Source organism: Patagioenas fasciata, chromosome 27, assembly GCF_037038585.1.
Source record: "Patagioenas fasciata isolate bPatFas1 chromosome 27, bPatFas1.hap1, whole genome shotgun sequence".
Taxonomy (NCBI): domain Eukaryota; kingdom Metazoa; phylum Chordata; class Aves; order Columbiformes; family Columbidae; genus Patagioenas; species Patagioenas fasciata.
This window is the reverse complement of record NC_092546.1, coordinates 2734020-2755883: the sequence shown is the minus strand read 5'-3', so window position 1 is coordinate 2755883 and position 21864 is coordinate 2734020. Positions and strand designations below refer to the sequence as shown.

The window sequence follows — 21864 nt, the reverse complement described above, 5'->3', positions numbered from 1 at the left end:
AGGAAGGAATTGTTGGCCATGAGGGTGGTGAGAGCCTGGCCCAGGTTGGCCAGAGAGGTGGTGGATGAACCATCCCTGGAGACATCCCAGGCCAGGCTGGACGGGGCTCTGAGCAACCTGAGCTGGTGAAGATGTCCCTGCTCATGGCAGGAGGGGCACTGGGGGAGCTTTAAGGTCCCTTCAACCCAAACCATTCTATGATCCCATGGTTCACAGAGAATTCCTGGAGACACATTCCTTTTATCACAGACTGCGTCTGGTCCTGCAACCACTTTGCTTTTCGGCAGCAGAGGGTGGGGGAGTCACATTTCCCTACTTTTGCCTGCTAGAAAAGCTTCTCAACAGAGACAAGTGACATTGACATCGAGCCAGGTTGTTCTTTTCCTTCAAATCTTGGTGCTTTCACAAAGCATTTTGCAGTCCATGGAGGAAACCAGCTGTTACTGTTGAATGAGGGTTGAGCCTGAGTCAGCCAGAGATGCACCAGCAGGATGCCTTCACATCCCTCCCCATCCTTTCTTGCCTAGAACCCCTGCTAATCTCTTCCCCTTCCTGTGCCATGGGAGCCAAGAGCATAGTTGGCAGTCCCATCCCACCTGTGTAAGCACAGATTTTTATTAGAGCCCCACAAAAATATCTCATCTCTGTGTGTTTTATAAATACAATTACAACCCGCGGTCCCCTGAGGACCTCCAGCCCAGATGGCATGTTTTACAGTTATGAGAAAAGTCAGCAGACAACCCCGAAATGTCACTAACCCCGCATGCCACGGAGCAGCGATTTGGCTGTGATTTCCTTAACCCTTCGCTGCAGCCTGTATTGAGCTCAAGCCTTGGTGGGGCATCTGCTCTTCACGGGATGGTGAGAAGGACTTTGTGAGTTCGCTTGTTCTCGTGGGGAAATACAAAAGGGCACAGAACTCTGTCTTTCCATCACCTTGGCTGAAGTCAGATGCATTTAAATTTGAGTTATCGCACCTCTTTATTGCCTTTTAACGAGTAGAATGCCATATTCTGAGGTCCCAGACAGCTCTATATTAGGAAACATGAGGCATTTCTCTCTAAGATGGCTGAGTTTTAGACTCTGAACATGGAATAACTTCTGAAATATGTGATCTGTATTTTGGGGGAGATCCTGCTAGAGGAGCCTATTGTTTTCCTCAATTTGTCAGTTATTTTTAGGAAGATTTGGAAAAGTGCATTCACATACAATTCCAAGTGTGCTTTAATGCAGAAGATTTATTCAGAAGGCTAAAATACTGACAGATACAGAATAGCGGACAGTACTATGGGATGTTTGTATGTCCAGATTATGCTTAATATCCCCAGGACACTGTATTTACTGTGTTTCAGAACGAAGCGTGACCAATGCAGGTACAACTACCCCTATTATCTCTAATTAGAATCTCACTTATTTAAGCCAGAGCTGACTTTCACTTCCCCTGGGAGCATCCTCCAAAGGGTAGGCTCCTTCATCGCCCTATAGCTTTTGCTTATAACCTACAGAAATAAAACACATTGCCCCCTTGATGGATTTTATAGGTGTATATCAGCACTTGAGAGTCCAATAATGCTCTCCTCCAAAGAGGAAAGCTACCTGCCAAAACAGAGCTGTGATTTATCTAAATCAGCATCCTGCTTTGGACGGCCACTCAAAGAACAATGCAAATTGCTGCTTGTGGGCACTGTCTCATGATGTGACATTTGCAATGTCAGCATCCAGCTGCTGTTCTAGCGACTAAATTATTTCATCTAAACAAGCAGCTTGGAAAGAACTTTCTCAGAAGTCTTTCCTTCGAGGCTGATCTGCCAAAAAGCAGGTGCACAAGCCACCAAGCAACGAGGAACACGGTGGCAATTTGGCAGAAGATAAAAGGGATAAGAAGATAAACGGGAGCAATGGCAACCACCCTGCTCTGATCAAGGGCAGCAGGAACGAGGGCTCCCAGCCATTGCTGCTCCTGTCCTGGTGGATTATGAGATGTTGTGCCATCTGCTGAAGTGTGAGATGTGTTTTGCTTCCCACACAGCCCTTGGTGCCTTTAACAGGAGAACAGATACTCACGGACAATGCACTGGTTCCCTCCGGGCAGCGTTTTCCAACCGGGGCAGCAGTAGGAGTGGAACCTCGAACCACAGACATTGGGGCTGAAAACCAAAAAGAGTTTTTCCTTACGTCTCTATGCAGCGCTATTGGATAAATTCAGCATGTATCACCGTGCTAGGAGATCAGCTGAACGGCCTCTTGTGGGACGTTTCGCTGCCAAGCTCCTTTCCATTTGAACAAGACAGGTTTCATCCCCACCAAAAGGAGCCACCATAAAGTATTTTAATAACCGGCTTCTGAGCTCCCTGTGCATTTTACAGTGACTTTCTGAGGACCATATGGAGGGGTGAGGAACGGCGGCACAGCCCTGATGTTTGTTGGATGGTTTAACTAACATCACTTAGCAAATACAGCAGGAAACCCAACCCGAGCAGAAACCTCAGCAGGGCATTTACACCATATCGTGCCATGCTACACATCCATACCCAAACTAACAGACTTCCCGAGAGAAGTTCCCAACAGAAAACACGAAAACCACAAACCTTTGTAATGTTCATACTCTTGTGATGCTGTCAGGCGTGGAGTCACGAGAACGCAGCCCCTTGCAGAGATGCTGGGGCTCTAAGGCGGGATCAGACAGATGGGGGAAGGCGGCAGAAAGGTGAAGTGTAGACAGAGTTTAGACCCCGCCTGGGCCCTGGCCAGCAAATTAGGTTAATTTTCCAAGGAGCACTCTCTCTTTATTTCCCTGTTATTCTGCTGCCAGAAAGGAACGTGCATAACACGGGTACTGTCTCAGCTTCCCTCCGTTCCTTCACAACTCCACAACCATTGCCCGTGGCGGTGCAGAAACTGCTTTAACCACCAGGTTTTCCCTAATTTTCCCCAAGCGCATGATGACCCCTGTAAAACTGTGGCATTCGTCTTTCCCCATGATCTGTTTTTGCCCAGTGCTAAGCGGAGAGTCCTTCACCAGCCCTGCAAACACGGAATCGGACGTTCTGCTAAAATAATTCAGTTCTACGGCTGCGGGTGGAGAGTAAATTTCTATTTTGATTTCAAAAGAACCTACATTCCCCAAAAGTCTGGGTTTCTGTTGCTTCTTCTGTGCTTAGAAGTTAAACGAGACCGTGAACGCCGAACTTTCTGCTGGGATAGATTAAGGTTCCCTGCAGATGGGGGAACGTCTTGGATTGCAGCTCCTGGTTGCATTAGGCTGGATAAAATACAAAGCTATCTAGTACTGTCACCGAAATTCAAGTGTAAATCTCCAGTGAGAAGCAGACACATGCCTGTGGTTGGCATTAATTTGGAAGATAAGTTCACTCTGAGCAGATGGGGGACCTGTAAAGCTTAGGTTCAGCCAGGCTTCCCAGCACGATGGGTGGATGGGTGGGTGATCTTTTTTTGATACAGGACTCTCCATACAACGCACAGGGCACCCAGAGAACTCACAACCAGGCACCAAATATTGCAGTTTGACTTCCATCTGAATCCCTTTTCAACACTGGGATGTTAACAGCTGTACGGGGCAAGAAGTCATTAACTTCAGTGCACTAATGATCTTCACACCTAGCCTCAGGCTGCTTCAAACCTTGTTAACGATTAAAGGATATTTTAGAGACATTTTATCAGACAAAAGACTAAGAGGGCTTTTTTTGGTCAAAAATCAGTGGACGAAGAAGCAACTGGCATCAGTCCCATGGACTAGAACAGAAGTGGAGCTTGAATTAAACTGATAATGAAGTGGGTATTTTAAACTACGGTACCACCTCTTTTTAAAAGACAGACCAGGATTTCATCAAGTTCTGGATGGATCAGGGATCCTGGGAGAGGTCCTGGGCACCCTGTTCCACAGGACGCTAAACCACAACATCACAATTGTTCCTCCCAAACCAAACCTTCAAAAACATATGCTAAAAATTAGCAGAGTTGCAAAACAAAACATGGGGGAGAATCTATTTTGAATGGGTTGAAATTAATGGTGTCACAGAACTGACCTAGAGAGAGACTGAAATTAGATTCCAAAGCAAGAGCTCAACAAGGACAATGCTGGTTTGTAAGAAAAAATAACATCCTTAGCAAAGTTGTGACAAAATGGCTTTTTAAATTAATAGCAGTTATGTTGATGCTGGGAAATACAAGCTGGAAACCTGTTCTCATCAGCAAGAAGGTGGAGATAAGAGACACGTCATCTAGTTGTTATACAGAACATGGCAATCACAGCTTGTGATGAAGAGTAACATGAAAGTCAAGGTTAGATAAAAAAATCATTTATATTCAGTAAACTTGCCCACAACATTCTGATTATCAGAATCCACAGATATTTCAGAACTATTGAGAAACTTCAGAACAATCAGTCCTAAATTAAAAATCACGAGGTGTTGGTTTGTTTGTAGTCCTGGAGAGACACAGTTGTGCTGCTGAGATAGTGCCAGCGTCCCCACGACTTTTCTTTGGGGTGTCAGAGCCACAGAGATAATCTGAAATATTTGTGCCAGTCCTTTCTAGCAATGTTTTCTGGCAAGGGACTGTGCTGCTGATCCACCTCCACAGAATCACAGAATGGACTGGGTTGGAAAAGCCCTCAGAGCTCATCCAGTCCAAGCCTTGGTCCAACTCCAGCCCATTGACCAGATCATGGCACTAAGTGCCATGGCCAATTTCAGTTTCAAAACCTCCAGGGCCGGTGAGTCCAGCACCTCCCTGGGCAGCCATTCCAATGCTGACCACTCTCTCTGCACAGAATTGCTTTCTCATCTCCAGCCTCAATTTCCCCTGGCAGAGTTGAAGCCCATGCCCCCTTGTCCTATTGCTGAGTGCCTGGGAGAAGAGCCCAATCCCCCCTGGCTAGAACTGCCCTTCAGGTCGTTCTAGAGAGTGCTGAGCTCAGCTCTAAGCCTCCTCTTCTTCTTCCACAGTTCAGTCAACACAAAAACAGACCTGCCAGGATGAGGCAGATCTTCCCCCATCACCTTCTGTGCAGTGTAGGAAAAGAGCTCGACAGCTAAAGAGAATTATTTTAAAGGAAAGTAAACACAGCCAAGAGAGTGATACTAAGGCAGGGCAGATGGAAAAGCAATGCTGGCCACAGCGTCTTCTTTGTCCATTTTAAATAAACAACAGGATTATAGAGATAAGCAGGGACAAAGTAAGGCTGAATTTCAATTGATGGCACCAAACACTGCCTGCTGGCGGTGGCTCCATCAGAGAACAGGGAGATGCCAAGAAACAAAACCCCACTGGAGCAGAGCAGAGCCCTGGCTGTGCAGTGTGAAAACGCACAAGCAGCCTTGCTCCCACACCCACAATGGAGCCGGAGGAACCAGCAAGGACTGGGACATGGTCCATCCCACCAAACAGTGGGGACATGACACACACAGCACCTGGCTGGGGCTGCAGCAGCCTGGGAAAGCCAGCCCAGAGCAGAGAATGGTTGCCTATAAGCTGAGGGAGTGGCCAAAAAGGACTCGGTCCTGCTAATTAATGTCAGATGCCTAACGTGACCCCAGCAGAATTGCATTAGTCGTTAAAGGTAGGAGAGGGCAGAGTGTGAAGTCCCAGCTGAGGATGCTGTGTGGACTCAGGCATCAGCCGAAAACTACAAGTCAAGTTGTCCTGAGCTTCCTGCTCACCCACAGCAACATCCTCAATACACATGCAGGTCTTTGTCTGCTCCTCCAGCCATGGAGAAAGAACCTCCAGTTAGAATGAACCCTTCAAACCTCCTTCACAAAGCCCTGCACAGTCACTAAGGGTTTGATTTCAGTACTGGGGAGGCTGCACCTCAATTCCTGTGTTCAGTTTTGGGCCCCTCGTCATAAGAAGGACATTGAGGGACTAGAGAGAGTGAAGAGGAGGGAACGGAGCTGGTGAAGGTCTGGAGCACAAGTGTGATGGGAGTCAGGAAACCACCTCAAGTTGTGCCATGGGAGGTATAGATTTGATATTAGGAAAGGGTTGTCAGGCATTGGAACAGGCTGCCCAGGGCAGTGGTGGAGTCACCATCCCTGGAGGGGTTTAAAAGGCGTTTAGACGAGGTTCTTAGGGACATGGTTTAGTGTCAGAGTTGGGTTATGGTTGAACTCGATGATCCTGAGGGTCTCTTCCAACTGAAATGATCCTATGATTCGTGTGACAACCGCAGTGTCCTGTAACGAGAACTTCTGCCGTGCAGCAAAACCCCCAGCTAACGAACCCTTGGCTACACGTAGCGTGTGCTTTCCAGACAGCAGGAGCGGGATTTGTCTCCCCTGTCACAAGCAATCAGTGAACCTCGGTTGCCACTGGCCTGCAGAAGCGGTATTTCCATTCCTTAAATTAAAGGAAGACAGAAGTGAATGAAAACTGGTGGCTTGCCAGGGCTGGGGGAGGTCTCCGAGGTGCTCTGCACAGGGATCGCTCCCTGGGTCCTCGTGTTCTCCTTCTCGCTGGCCTCATCTAAGGGGATTCAACATATTAAATCAGGAAGAATTCATTATAGTACATTACTTTGGGCCAGTTTACTGCTCTTCTTACCAAGAAGAGCCCTTTGCCCAGTGACTGAGATGTCCTGAGTCTGTAACGCTGTAATTAGCCCATGTGGGTTCATGTTTCGCGGCACAAATGCTTCTCCCAGCTCAACCTTTTCTTTGTGTCTGCCTGGAAATGTCTGGGCTGGGTATCTGCTGCCTGAGCACGGGGGTCCTTGTCCTTATTTATCACAGTCATTCTTTATTTCCCCCCTTGATACAAGCTAGAACTTCTTCCTCGGTGCTGTGACTGTCTCCTGGGCTCTACCTTCCAAGATATTCCCTGTTCAATGGGAAAAGGAGTCTGAGCTAAGAGGCTCTGGCTGCACTGAGCAATTATTTTCTGGACCAGTTTGAGTCTTTCGGGAAGGGCAGAGATGCCAGCACTTTACATCTCTTTCAGGTCTTCTCTGCACTCTTTAGGACGAGAACAACTCATGGTTACAGAGTAGGCGCGCTCAGAAATTCATCCCACTTCATCCTGTAAACTAAGACTTTGTTAATAGAAGCACGGCGTGCACTCTTACCAGGCCCCAGATGTAAGTCGGGCAAGTGACCAAGCACAAATTCCTTTTTCTCCAAGTGTTTCAAACAAAACACTCAGTAAAAACCACCCTCCTGCCCTGCCAAAGTACAACCGTGAAGGCTCGTAGTAGGGCTGGAGCCCAGTGTTTTATAATAAAAGGCTGAGAAGCAACTTTCCCACCAGCACATGGGATCAACACCCAGTGGTTTAAGGATGAGAGGCACCACAGCTTCACTACCCAGTGACAAACCTAGTGATCGAGAGGTAAGAGACTTCATCCATGATACTGGTCCTCAAAATAGGTGGGGTGGATTCATCAGAGGAGGAGAAATCCACAAGAGAAGGAAACCACATCCTGGGCTAGATGAGGAGAAGCACAGCCTGCTTGAGCATCATCTCCTAATTTTCGGATTCTCTTAAGCTTGACCAGTCTCAGTTCTCTCTTTCTGTCCTCTGGGTACCTTCAGCAACGTGAAAATCTCTCCCCTGCTCTACAAACGCATCCAGGTTGGGGTGCAGCAGTTCCAACAATTTACATGGGATGAATGGAAACTTATAGTCACTACCCTCCCTGGCCCTTATTTTCAGGTTCTTCCTGTCTTCAAGTTTCAGCTTAGAAATATTTATGAGGAAATCAAACCATCCAGCAGCAGATCTGGCCAATTCTCAAAGCACTTCTGCTTGTCCAGCTTTAGGAATGGCCATTGTCCCAAATCCTGCTCTAGATTTCCCCAGACCATTCACAGTTACCTTTTGCTGTAAATTCACCAATTCAATGGCAATTTAGCTAACAGCAGGCTAATGAGGATTTCTGATTTATACTGCAAAAAGGAGGGCTGCCTGCTATCCACAGAAGAGACATTTTAGTGAAAAGGCACTTTTCAGATTATTTGCTCCCCCCTGCAGCCTTCCCCTTATCAGGAAATTCAGGCCTGTGCAAAGAGTCAAATAAAAAGAATGTACATGAATATCATCACTACATTCTCTGGTCTAGTATGAATTAAGCACATGGCTTTTCCAGGAACGATGATCCCACCTCTCCATCCAAGCTGGAAATTTCTCCTATGGCTCACGATTAGTTTTGGTTTTGATCTCAGCCCCATTCTGTGCTGCGCCCCATGGATCATCTCTCGCAACAACTGGGGAACACGACTGCAACCATCGCCCGTCCTTGGCCTCAGTGGACACCACCAGGGGACAATAATCACTGCCAAATGTGATAGTGGTTTTCATAACGCGCCTCCACGCCCAGGGGGATTCAGGATTGTGTCATGGCGTGAGAACAGATTGGAAACAATGCTGACTTCTGGATCCTTGGCCTAAAGGGGAGCATATCTGTGCCCTCCTATTCTTGACTTCAAAGATCCCTCAGAAGTACTGCAAGTATTTATTTCAGTGATTTATCAGTTTTATGAGTTCTGGGCTACGCTATCTGTACATTCACTGCTTACGTCCCCAGGCCTATATATGCACATGCGATGCATAGTTTGATAAGTAATTTTCAAATGAGAAAGCAGAGAAACCAGCTGTTCCTATCCAGGCAAACCCAGCAAGGAACCATAGAGAAGACTTTCATCTGAAAAAGACTAAAAATGCAACTGATTTCCAAGAACTGCTTCACACTTCCATTTGGAAAGCAGCATTAGCAACTCTTCCACCCTTTTTTTTTATCCCCCTTAAATTCTGTAATAAAACAACACTTCAAATCCAGTTCTTAAAACTTCCAAACAAAACCCCTATAACCTATTAACTTGTATGCCAGATAATCTTTTGCCATGCCAATATTTGCCTTCATTCTTTTTCTGCCAATAACAAGAGAAACCAGCCTAGGCCAGAAGTCCAAGATCAACCATTTCACGATATAAATCAAGACACAAGGAAAATTTAGGAATGGAAGTCTTAAGTCAGAAGTTTCCAACTACTGCCCTCACTTTGTTCCTTCTGTTGTTTGTAGTATTTTATCTCTGGCTCTGTGAATAAATATCAAGGTTTTCATGTGTGGACCTGGAAGCAGCCAAGATATGAAGTGATTGGGCCACGGTGACACCAGCTCCGGTTGTACCTTTACTGAGGTGATGGACGCTGACTCTAAGCCCGGCTTTAGTAAGCCCAAAGCAGGAATACGGAGGGAAAAGGCAAGAAAGCTTTGCTAGAGTTTGACCATGCTCTTCCCCGCCGTGTTCTTACTCATCATTTCTAAGTGGAGATGCCACCTCCTTGAAGATGGAGAGCTCTCTACGCACCCATGAACACGCATTTCACCAACTTGTAAAAGCAAAAAAAAGGCTATTTAGAATAAAACAGAATATTTCTGCTGGAAGGAACCTACAATGATCATCTAAGTCTAACATGTGGGCAGCACAGTCCATTTCAGACCACGACTTCCAGTAAGTACTGGAGTCCTGTTGTTACTCTTTGGCTACATGTGTTTGTAGTTTCAGTTGGTGTAGTGAGTGACACACCCCGCAAATTTGCTTTTTTAAAGTATTTAAATCACCACAGTTACAGGGCCTTTTTCTCAAACACACACACAATGAGTAGGACAAGGTCTGGCTACTTCAGCTACAGGATTAAGCTAGGAGATGAGACATATCCTGTCCTGTATCCAAACCAGCGTGGTCAGCAGGACAAGGGCAGTGATCCTTCCCCTGTGCTCTGCATTGGGGAGGCCACACCTGGAGTGTTGTGTTCAGTTCTGGGCCCCTCAGCTCAGGAAAGAGATTGAAGTGCTGGAGCGGGTCCAGAGAAGAGCAACAAGACTGGGGAAGGGACTGGAACACAAGCCCTATGGGGAGGGGCTGAGGGAGCTGGGCTTGTTCAGTCTGGAGAAGAGGAGGCTTAGAGCTGAGCTCAGCACTCTCTAGAACGACCTGAAGGGCAGTTCTAGCCAGGGGGGATTGGGCTCTTCTCCCAGGCACTCAGCAATAGGACAAGGGGGCAGGGGCTTCAACTCTGCCAGGGGAAATTGAGGCTGGAGATGAGAAAGCAATTCTGTGCAGAGAGAGTGGTCAGCATTGGAATGGCTGCCCAGGGAGGTGCTGGACTCACCGGCCCTGGAGGTTTTGAAACTGAGATTGGCCATGGCACTTAGTGCCATGATCTGGTCAATGGGCTGGAGTTGGACCAAGGCTTGGACTGGATGAGCTCTGAGGGCTTTTCCAACCCAGTCCATTCTGTGATTCTGTGATTTTAACTTCCACTGAGTAGCACCTTGGTTCTTACTCTAAAGAGGATTTAATTTTTGAGGAAGTTTCCTACAACTTTGAGGTCAAGAAAACGATTTTTTATAAGGAATGAAAACTGAGCTTCAGCATTTAAAGGACTTCTTTCTGAGATTTGGAGGAAATCACTATCTCTCACTAAATTTACAGGAGCAGCAGAGATGGAAACACTGCAGAAAAGACTTGCTGATCCCACGTAGGGCTAATTCCTTCCAATGAAGTCAGCTCAAATGTTATGCTTGAACTTGGCAGGTGCAGAATCAGGGCTTGAACCACAAAGCAACAGACAGCGCAGGTTGTGTTTTGGGCATCAGCTCTTTTCAAAAGCACGTGTTTCTGATAAATGTGAAGTGAGAGGGAAGAAAACGACAATTGGTCCAAAAAAACCTTTAGTAATTCCTGTACTAAGATGTTTGTGGGACTGCAATGTCAGGGATGGAGTCAGATCAAAACGCTGGTGTGCTCTCAGTGCACGTCTTGGAGCAACTCGCAAAAGTGGTGAAGCTCCTCTCTGCTATGTCCAATCTCCCCTTGACATTAAACATCATCCCAGCATCAGCTCCAGTTTAAACTGGTGCCATGTGGTGCAGAATCAGCTCCAAAGCTTAAGGTGGTGGATGGAGAGTTCATCCACATCCCAGCAGCTCCTCCTGTGCTGGTTTTTTGCAGTCGCAACGTGCCTTTCCTCTCCATTCCCCAGTGTTGAGCTGGAAACTAATAAGGTGTCAAAAATCTACAGGAGAGCAACTTGGAAACTCCTCGTATTCCCCACAATTAATTTAGACACCTCTGTCTTTTTGCCTAAGTCAGAGCGATGGAAGAGGTACGGCAAACGCCTCCCCAAACCTCCTCTCTTCATCCATCTTCTCAATTGCAGTGGCCATTTCATAATTAATGGGCTTGACATAATTAGTTGTGTTTAAAGTCAGGCTATAGCTGAGCCTTTATTCTTAGTTGAAAAAACAGGCAGCCATGAACTTACAGGAAATCTTGCTGCCAGCAAAGAGCTCAGCTGGCTGCAGACTAATCATCTTTTCTTTCCCCTTTGTTAAACACATTCTTGCTCTTGGAAACTGTTCAGTAGTTCATTAAACTAATAATCCCATTCAAATCCTGCCTCATAAATGGATTTGTCAGTGCTGTTCCTTTCAGGAGACGGTCATTTTAAATTGTCTCTACTTTAATGAGTTTAAGGACAGATTAAATTTTGGCTTTGGCTGTGATTTATCACCCCACATCACTTTATTGTTATTTGTAAAAGCACTGGTGAATAACGGGCTTGTTTATTTTGCATTTATTTCATGCTTTGCATTTACTTCATACTTTTCCCTTCATTAAAGGAGACTGGGGTGGGAACAGAGCTCCAGATAAATATGTTTCCAGCAGAAAAATATACAACCTTTCCTCCTGCATTACCAAGAAGGCACCTAAAACTGTCCTCACGCTCAGCCCGTTCGCTCCAGACATCAGCAAGAAGAGCTCGTGTTGGTCACATTGGAGTTACCAGAGAGCGGTTTCTCACTACAGTCTCTATGATATTAAGTTATTGAGCGCATTTCTATTAGTACTAATTGACTAAGACTTCATAACAAATAACTTGCCACCAAAAGAGCAGATATTCTGTGCATTTGGGCTTACTCAAGACTTGCCTGAGAAACCCACAGAAGTTACTAGTACTAGGAGATATTCAAGAGAAAATGAAGGAAGGAGCGCCAAATATATTTGGGCGTTTGATTCTTCCAGAGTTGGTAAAAATCTCCCTATGAAGACATCTGGGTTGCACCTCTCTGTGCATTTCTGGTGTGATTCTAATTTCTTGTCCAAATTATGACATAACACAATTTAGAGATGATGGGAATCCATGGTTCCATCCACCCAAGAGAGAAGGAGGCGCATTTAAGAATAAAAGGTAGAGCAAAAGCCAGATCTAGCTTGTCGAGATAGATGGTCGTCCTTTGAGTCCTCTGATCTACCTGGGAGCAAAACTATTTCTGCTGTGGGCAGGATAGGAGGTATCAGCATCGTGTATGAAAGGAAAACTCTTCAAAACTCGTGCTTGGAAAACAAATTATTTCAAGGAACGCATAAGACAGAGCCATGGAGAATCCAGAAGCCCCGAGCGGAAGGTTTCCACAAAGAAGAGGATTCTGCACCACCCTTATATCTACCCAGCAAGTCCTCCAAGTCTGTTTGCTGTTTCCTTCCTTTCGGAACAATATAGAAACTTTTGGACATTCTCAAAGAATCCAGAGTGTTGAGGGCAGCGGTTGGGGGTGGTGGCACTGAGGAACCTGCCAGTTCAGGCCTGTGTGATGCAGATAAGCTTTGCTCTATTTTAATTCCAGTTCTATTTAAATTCCTTCCAGGCAAGCCTAAGAACCAAAGAAAGTCTCAGAACCAAAGCTATTCCAGATGAAAGTTGAACTGAAATCAGTGTATCTCTCTGAAAAAAGAACGTTGTGGGTCTTTGAAAGCAAGTGCCAAAGCAAATATTTGAAATGGTGCCACAAGCTATTAAAATATACACCACAGTAAACATGTTTGGAGATTTAGATGTGTGTTTAGAGGTGCGGCATTACAGAATACATGATTCCTCAAATTGCAGTAGTCAAGATAAGCCACCTGCACGCCTACATTGTAAAATAACACCAAGCTGAAAAATACAACCTTCCTTTACACTTAAAGTTCCACCAAGAAAACTCACTGTTTATTCATTTCTTTGGTCTGTGAGTAAACCAAATCTTAAATTAGGACTTATCTGATTTTCCCAAACAAATATATCACACTCGGTTAAAATTCACAGCAGCAAGGAATCCCAGTACCTTAAGGCAGCAAAACTCGGGTCAGGGAAGATGTTGATCCATAGCTGCAACTCTACAGAGCTGCTTAAAGCCAGAGCATGAGGATGAGGGACTAGGGCTGTTCGGGGGAATCTACAGCAAAAATTCGTGGGTCTGTGGCTCTGCAGGAGATGGATTTCACCGGCTGCCAGACCCATCTCCAGCGCTGCAGCTGGTGACATCTGTAGCTGTTTTCTAAGCCCAGTAGAACATTACTTAAAACGTCGCTCTTCAGTAGGCTCCTCATCTCAAGTGGTTTTCTCTGCTTGTAAAATAGAGATTTTAAAAGAGAGAGAGATTGCTGAAGGGCTGGGAATCCTGAAGGAGAGGTTTGGACACAAAACCTTGGGGACTGTGAGGGTCACTTGACACAGAGCATGGGAAGCGCCGGGGGCAGGAGCTCCAGCCACGCTGAGTTTTGCCATCATTTTGCTGCCCACCACAATCCCCACCCTTGAAACAAGACTCCCAAGGGCCAAGGAACAATGATTCTTTAGTCAAATTACAGTTGCACAGACTTCCTTAAACAGACCTTGCACTTATCCCAGTGGGGATTTCTTTTTCTTTTCCTACAGCCATTGCTGCAGAAGAGAAAAAGGAGGGAGCAGTGTGGTCCTCAGCTCTCTGCAGGGGACTGGGAGCCAGACACTTCAGGTCTGATCCTGATCATGGCCCAAACTTACTGTGTGGCCGCTGAGAACTTACACAACCGATAATTTGGCATTGCTTTACTTACATGTTGGGCCACGTCTGAGGCTTTAAAGTAGAGAACGGTTTTCAGAAGTGATTTCTAACTTGGAAATCTGGGCTCCATTTTTAAACTGCACTTGGGATTTGGATCCTTCAGACTAGCCAAGAGCCAAAAGGATTTAAGCCGTAAATCATTTTTGAAAACAGGATCCGGTCACATAAGTCACTGAGTGCCATAAGACCACGGGACACCAGTGACCTTCTCACAGGTCCCGTGGGGAATGGAAACACTCATTGTTTCCTTGCTCTACCCATCCTTTCTCTTCACAGGGCTGCATGAGACAGGACTGGACTAGATGACCTTTCAAGGTCCCTTCCAATCCCTAATATTCTGTGATTATCAGTGCACAGGTCAACTGCTTCCCATCCTTTCTATCCCCATTACGAGCACAGTGATCAAACACATGCAGCCCTGGGCAGCCAGGATGAACAAGAGGCTCTGGATCCGGTAGACTGTCACCACATCCTTTCCAAGGAATGGCCTTTATCTCCGTTAGTCATACAGATTTGGGATGTTTTATCTGAGGGATGATGGACTCAAAGAGAGGAGCATAGCAAAAGCATTTATGGGTCACATTGGGGGTGACACAGGGTGTCCCTACCTTGCGAGTGAGCTAATGGCTGCTTTCGGAAGGTCATTTTGAGAAGACCAAACCCTTGGGACACTCGTGTCCATCTTTTCCGAACCCGCCGCAGCGGGAGGGAGCGGCCGTGCAGGTTGGAATCCCAAGCGCGGCCGCCGCCAGCCCCAGGGCCCTGCCCCTGGCAGCTCCTCGGCCCAGCTCTGCGCTCCGGCTCCAGCCCAAACACATCTGACCGTCTGGGCGGACTGCGCGGCGCTCCAGCCCATTCACGAAGCGTTCCCCAAGCAAGCGCCGGAGCACTCTGGCACGGCCCAGGCTTCGCGCGTGTATCACGTTCTGCTCCGATTCTGCCCACTGAACACAGGAACACTTTCCAAGAACTACAGCCAGGCAGACTTAAAATAACCCAGGATCAACGCCGCGGCCAGGAACCATCTTGAAAGCATGCAAATACAGCCGAGCTCCAGCACGAGCTGCGGGATTTTCTAGCTGAGCCCTGTCTCCCTCCTCAGGTGGAAAACGCTCACGGGTCCAGCTCTCGCGCTCATTTGTCTATAGACGAGGCCACAACCATGCTTCACAACAAAGGCTTTAGTATGACACCTTTCCTTTAGCAACTATCATCACGTAAAAGCAGCCACCAGGGGCAATAACCTCTCAATAGAGCCCAGAGCACTAACTGGCAGCAGGCAGACAAAGGTGACTCCGTAGTCAAAACCTGAGTTGACAGCATCCCTGCTAGCAACAGCGGAAAGCCCAGCCACAGCCATCACTGCAGCGAAATGCCCAACATCCCTCCCACGAACAGGCAGAGCGAGGATGGCTCTTCCCAGTCCTGGCAGGTGAGCTCTAAGGTGCTGCGATCCCCTGTATAAAGCAGCAGAGCTCAGCACGCAGCTCCCAGTCTGCTTGGTTGTCCCCCTGTGGCATGAGCTTTCCTCCTGCTGCAAAGCAGACTCCTTCCTGAGCTCGAGGAAAGGATAGAAAACACATTTCTGCAAGCATGTCTCTGTGTGCTATGACAATAAACCGAGTTCTGCTTTGTAACATAGAAAAGAACATTAAACTTACCCTCGTAAACTGTCTTGGCCTCTTCTTCTCACTCTGTTTGCTGGCGGTCTTTCCTCGTAGCCTGCAAATCTGTCGGTATGCAAGTCCCCTTCATATTGACCCTGGGCTCGTTCCACATACATAACTGCTGTACATCCCAGCATGAACCTGGCCAGCCACAACACCCCCATGATGGCGTGGAATCCTCGATTGCCCTGGCTGCCCCGAAAGCTTCTTCCAGCCGGAGGGTCCCTGCTGCCTCGGTGGAGGATGGTTTTTGGCAGCAGCCCCTAAGTGCCGAGGTGCCGTCCTGCCGTTCCCTTTCTAGAAGTAAACAGAGAAAAGAGAAGGAGAGAGATGTAAGTGTTCTCAAGGGCTTTTGCTGTTTTAAAATCACCCCAGACAGCCCCTCCCTGGAGTTAATACAATGGGGTCCTATAGACACACTGAGCTTGGCTCCTCGTACTTGCAGCCAACATGCTCACGCTGTCATCCTCCACCGCAGCATTGAGAAGCCTTCCCAAGAGCTGGAAACCAAGAGAAGATCGCCAAGAGTCACCGTTCTACCCTTGTGTCTGTTTCCCTGCCCTCCTGATGGATAAATGAAGAGGGACAAAAGCACATCTGTCCTGGGCCTGCCCACGGCGGTGGGTTATGACACCGACCTTGCGCAGTGCAACAGGAGACACGGGGCTACAAAGCAAGAAGAGACCACGTCTTCAAGAACGAGTGGATCCTATTTATGAACCATTTTCCCAGGTCCCACAGGTCTGTTTTACTACATCATACTCCAGATGGGCCATGGCATGGAGATCAATCGGTTGTTGGAAAACGGCCTCCCAGATACCTGGTAATTCCAGCTGGCTGAGGGGAGCGGTTTGGAGTGAGATGCGAGACCATGAGGTGGGGCTCCAGAGTGAAGACACACTCCAGTAAGCTAAACCTGGTTTCCATGGGGGGTGAATGGACAGAGAAGGTGGGGGGAGGCAGAAGAAGAGCCCCTAAGCTGGGACAGGCTGCTGAGCATGAGAGGCCATGGGGAGGGGGATGACATGGGGTCCAAAGCTTCTGTTCAGGACAGGGAGCGGCTCGATGGAGGCGGCAAGGAGACCCCTCACACCTCAGACTGCGGACGCCCTTTGGGGCGAGCCCAGAGTGACCAGTTCTGCCAGTAACTGAGCCTGAGAGACGTCCCCTGGGCTGGGACAGATCCAGGCTTTGGCCCCAAATCACTCCAGGGCATGTCCTCACCCCCCCAGCAACCTTCTGCCCTGAGCAAGCCCATCCTGATGAACAAGGTCCGTTCCAGAGGGAAAAAAGGCACAAGCCCTGTGTCCCTGGGGTGGGTGGGTGACATGGTGGAGGGGTCTTGAGGTCCCTGCCTGAAGCAGCTTTATTTTAGTCCTTACAGCCATCCTGTGTCTGAGAATCTCCAGGCACTGAGTGGCAAAGGGGAACAGCCCTGAGTGGGGGGTTCAGATCCCAGCAAAACCCCCGGGGGTCACGGTGCCGCCTGTGAGGAGACAAATGGCCCCGGGCTGAGGGCGGGCAGGGCCGGGAGGCCAGGCCGAGGGTGGCAGGCACCAAAAATCCCAAGGAAAAGCCGCTGTAAAACACGGCGAGAGGAACACGCTCCACAGCCTGTACCCCCTCCTCCCTCTCCCCACAGGCCCCGCGTCCCCCCCATTCCGCCATTCCCCAAATCTCCCAGCCCTGCCTGTGCAAACGGGGCCGGCGAGCCCCTTCCTTCCCCCTCCTGCCAGGGGGGTGGGAAAGCATCTCTCACCTCGAGCCCCAAAAAGTTTGTTTCCTTCAGGGAAGGAATGAATCCTCACGGGTCTCCCAGAGCTGGAAATACTTGGCGAGAGGCACCGGCTGCTGTGGGGAGGGACAGGGCCCCCGAGCCTCCCCTGACTGTCCCCCTTGCTTTCCCACAGCAGCACTTTTTCCAGTTCCAGCCCAGCCCCAAAGCAGGCAAAAAAAAAAAAAAACCACAAAAAAAGAAAGAAAAAATCAGCCTAGACAAGGCAGAAAATGTGTCCGAACCAACTAAACAAAAAAAAAACCAACCAACCAAAAAAAAAGCTCAAAACCCCTGTGTTCCCAGCTGGGAAACTGAGCTCCGGAGGGCACGCGTTTTTCAGGCTAATATTTCAAATGTAAGTGAATGAGTAAGAGGAGTGGGAAGGGCTGGGAGCAGAGACAAAGAAACGGCCCTTCCTGAGCCCCCAGCTCCGCGCTGGGCTCCGCACGCCCGGCCGGGCAAGCCCGGGACCGTGTTCTCCAGCGAGACAATAGGAGAAGCCTCCTCTGCTCCCCGAGCTCTGGAGGTGCAGCCCAGATGGAAAACGAAGCCCTAAAAAGAAATCAAAATAACATTTGCGCTTCAAGAGATTTCCAGCCTTCGGTGCAGAAATTTAAAGCGAAGAAAGTCCAGATGCGTCCGTTTCCTCGCGGAGGAATGGGGAGCGTGACAAATGATCGATAACCAGGCACGTACCCGGGGAGCGTTCACACAGGTCTTACGGAGGGGATGGAAAAGTCATTCGCGCCATCAAAAGACAGTTTAAAAAGAAAAAAAAAAAGAAGGCTTAAAAGTGACTTTCAGCCCTGACAAATCGCATCGAACACCACTTGCAAGAAACGCACTGAGAAAGCAAAGAGAGAATCAATCGCTAAATCTGATTTTTAAACTGATTTTTCAAGTTTGGAGGGAGTCAGGAAAGACATTTCAAAACCATGCCTGCGAGGGTGCAAATTAAATCAATTAAAAAAAATGTGCAGAACACAATAAAATACAATTAGGCAGACAAATAACTAGGCAGATAAAGAGAAATAAATCAGCTCTTAGCTACGCCGCTCTGGATTTAGTCTGAAACTGTTTAAATACCTTTACGTCCTGGAACTGGTGATGTGCCCAGAGCTCCTTTGTTTAGTGGAGATGTGGGCAGAAAAGAAGGGAATAAAACCCTCACTCTTGAAGGAGAGAAGAAAAGGTACAGCCTGATCCAAATTGGCCAGGGGGAGGGCCAAGGGGTGCAGGAGGAGTGGGAGTAGCGAGAGGACAACCCAACCGCATTCTTCAGCCAAAAGTTCTTAACTTCAAGGAGGGGCTGGGGGAGAGGTTGGGTTTATTTAGCAAGAGCCTCCCGAACGCAGACATGATTATCACCTTCCCGGCCGAGGGCTCGTTTGGTGCGGTTAATTAGGGAATGCTTTTCATTTCGGCTGGATGCGGTGGGCGCTCGACCCAAATTCAGGGTTGGAGCTGCGGGAGGCAGGAGGGCATTAGTGACAGCGACTTCACATCAAAAGAGTTGGGGAAAATCAGTTTGCCTAATTCGGGATTCATTCCTCAGTTGTTTTGTTGTTGTATTTATTTTTTTTTCTTAATGATATTGTGTTAACAACAAAAAATACTTCAAGTAAATGCACTTTTCTCGCTGATCATTTTCCTACACTTTGTGCAATTAATGTGAAACAATTAAGGAAAGACAGATGGCTGGAAGGATAGGTGACCCAGCCCAGGACCTTCACGCTCAAAAGTCACCTCGGTTCCACAGAAGATCTTTGAAGTTGGAAGCATTTTCTCCAAATAAATATATATTTTTTAAAAAAAGTAAGTTTACTTACTTAAATACTTAAAAGGAAGTATTGAGTCTTTCTTCTAAGGAAGAACTTTGAATGTCAGCTCTGAGTATAATGCAAAAAATCTTTCCTCTGCCTCTTTGCTTTAGGAATCATTACTGATGGCTTTTCTTTAAATAATATATAATAAAATGCACATGCCCCCCCGTCCCAGCTCCCTCTGCCACCGCACACCCGCAGCTTTTCCAGGGCTGGAGTTCCCCAGTGTGGACAGATGGGTGCCAGAAGCCTCCCCAAAAAGCCCCAATCCAGCCGCTTTTCAGCTCAAAGAGCTCCAGAGAAGTTTCTTGCACCAAACGGAACCCAAACGGCTGTGTGCGTTTAGCAAATCCCCCCTTGTGATCCCACCATCTGGCTCGGGGCTCGGTTACCTCCTTCCACTCAGCCAAGGAGGCTCAAACGCAGCTCCCGGAGGTGCAGAAATTCCAGGGTGAGCCCCACGCTGACGGGGAGACCATCGTCCCTTCTCCTCCTGCCTCCCTTTGAAATGTCCTCACTGCCTCCTTTGTTCTTTTTGCTCTTCCTAATCAACCCCCCGCCAGCTTTATAGAAGTCAGGATGATGCTCAGCCTAATTAACAGCAAACTTGTGGGGACTAACAGGGAAAAGGCAGAGCTGGTTTGCCCAGGCAGCCAATAATGGAGCATCGCAAGGAATGCAGCTCTGTCAACACGTCCGCAGAGCCCCACGAGATACAAAAACTATTTCCTGGGCCTGATCCTGCAACACCTATTTCAGTTTAAAATAAATCTGGACTTTACCTGCTTGCGAATGGCAGAACCGGGACATTGTATAGAGCAGAATAGCAATGAAAAGCGCAAGAAACTGCATTTTCCTCCCTCTCGAGGGCACAGAAAGTTGGTCAAGGCAAAAGATTCCCTTTTGAGTCTGGTTTAATCCTTGCTAATTCCTATACTGTGATCACCACATTGTTTATGTGAGCACTGAATAGTTAAAGGTATTCAGGCACCTAGAAATGCACACAGAGGCTTTGTTGTATTTGCAGAAGCTCCCAGAAATTTAACTGCAACACCACATATCTAAAAAAAGACTTTCCAGTGTGCAAATCAGGTGATATTACATAAATGGAGGAGTTTTCTTGTTTCTCTTCCAGGTGCTCCATCACAGATCTTTACTTCTGGAAAGCATTTGTAATGCCAGTTAGATTCTATTTGGGTCTAGGGTATCTGCCTAGTGAAGAGTGTTCTTTGTGCTTAGAAACAGATGCTATCCCGTGTCTCACCTCTGGCACAATCACAGAATCACACAGAATGGACTGGGTTGGAAAAGCCCTCAGAGCTCATCCAGTCCAACCCTTGGTCCAACTCCAGCCCATTGACCAGATCATGGCACTAAGTGCCACGGCCAATCTCAGTTTCAAAACCCCCAGGGCCGGTGAGTCCAGCACCTCCCTGGGCAGCCATTCCAATGCTGACCACTCTCTCTGCACAGAATTGCTTTCTCATCTCCAGCCTCAATTTCCCCTGGCAGAGTTGAAGCCCATGCCCCCTTGTCCTATTGCTGAGTGCCTGGGAGAAGAGCCCAATCCCCCCTGGCTAGAACTGCCCTTCAGGTCGTTCTAGAGAGTGCTGAGCTCAGCTCTAAGCCTCCTCTTCTCCAGACTGAACAAGCCCAGCTCCCTCAGCCTCTCCCCATAGGGCTTGTGTTCCAGTCCCTTCCCCAGTCTTGTTGCTCTTCTCTGGACCCGCTCCAGCACTTCAATCTCTTTCCTGAGCTGAGGGGCCCAGAGCCACACACAATACTCCAGGTACAATCCTGCTCAATCCACTCCCTCTCTTAATTCACACGTAACTGATCCCAGAGAACACATTTAATTAACATTTCCTGAGGGCTGCAGTGGGATACAGCCCTACAAATAACTGGCACAAGAGGGAAATACTCACTTTCCCCCCCTTGCATTCCAGTTTGGGGGGCTAAGAAGCGTTTTAATCCACCCAATATAAGCAAACCTCTACAAACACAATGCTTTTAGCTCCCTGATTTTCTAGAGCAGGGCTTTTCCGCACAGCTGCATGCGATTAGGGCACAGCAAGCCCCAGGATCCAGGCATCCCAGCAAGATCTCCTTCAAAGTCTCATTCAAGCCTCCAACCAGCTCTTTATTTCCCTGCCATCAACCCCTTCTTGCTGGCCACAGGGAGTCACAAACACTCGTGGTTTGTTTGTCTGGCTCCCCATCTGTTTTCCCCCCGGGTTGCTGCCTGTTTTGACGTTGCATTTATCCACAATAATGTAATCACCCCAATCATTCCTGGGTCTACCTGGGTCCCAGGGAAACTGGAGGAGTAAATTGAATATCCCTAGTGTGTAACCTACCTCTGCTGTTCACACCCAATGTACCTTCATAGCAGAGCTCAAGCTGGGGATGGGCAAGGGAGCTGGAGCCAAAATCTTCATTCTTTCAGGCAACACTGGGATGCACATTAGCCCTCTGAGAAACAAGAAGTGGTGGAACAGTTGATGTTTCTCAGCTGGATTGTTTCATGGTCCAGAAAGCTCTGCAAAGGAAAAGCTCAGAAGCGTGAGGAGCAGTGGGATGGCTTAAATAAAGCTGCTGAAATGCCAAACACAGAGCAGAGGGTGGCACTTACTCATTGGTTTTGTGCTTTGGATCTCATTGCCCGGATTTTGTGCTCACTCGTGAAGGACAGAAGAGATGGAGGCAGGG

General features: G+C 47.8%; 1 protein-coding gene across 3 annotated transcripts in view; it reads right to left on the bottom strand.

Moving 5' to 3' along the window:
* Positions 1–19748, bottom strand: part of LOC136113431 (fibrillin-2-like) — a 96526-nt gene extending 76778 nt beyond the window's left edge. Inside the window, exons 1-3 of one of the 3 annotated variants that reach the window (XM_065858607.2) lie at positions 19548–19748; positions 15550–15852; positions 2065–2147 (exon numbers count right to left, since the gene is read on the bottom strand). In XM_065858607.2, the coding sequence (XP_065714679.1) occupies positions 2065–2147; positions 15550–15719 (253 nt within the window). In that variant the 5' untranslated portion in view covers positions 15720–15852; positions 19548–19748. Of the gene's footprint in view, positions 1–2064; positions 2148–15549; positions 15853–17314; positions 17453–18418; positions 18571–19547 lie in introns of those variants that run through there. The other 2 variants (XM_065858605.2, XM_065858606.2) reach the window with 2 other exon arrangements.
* Positions 19749–21864: the final 2116 nt, after the last annotated feature.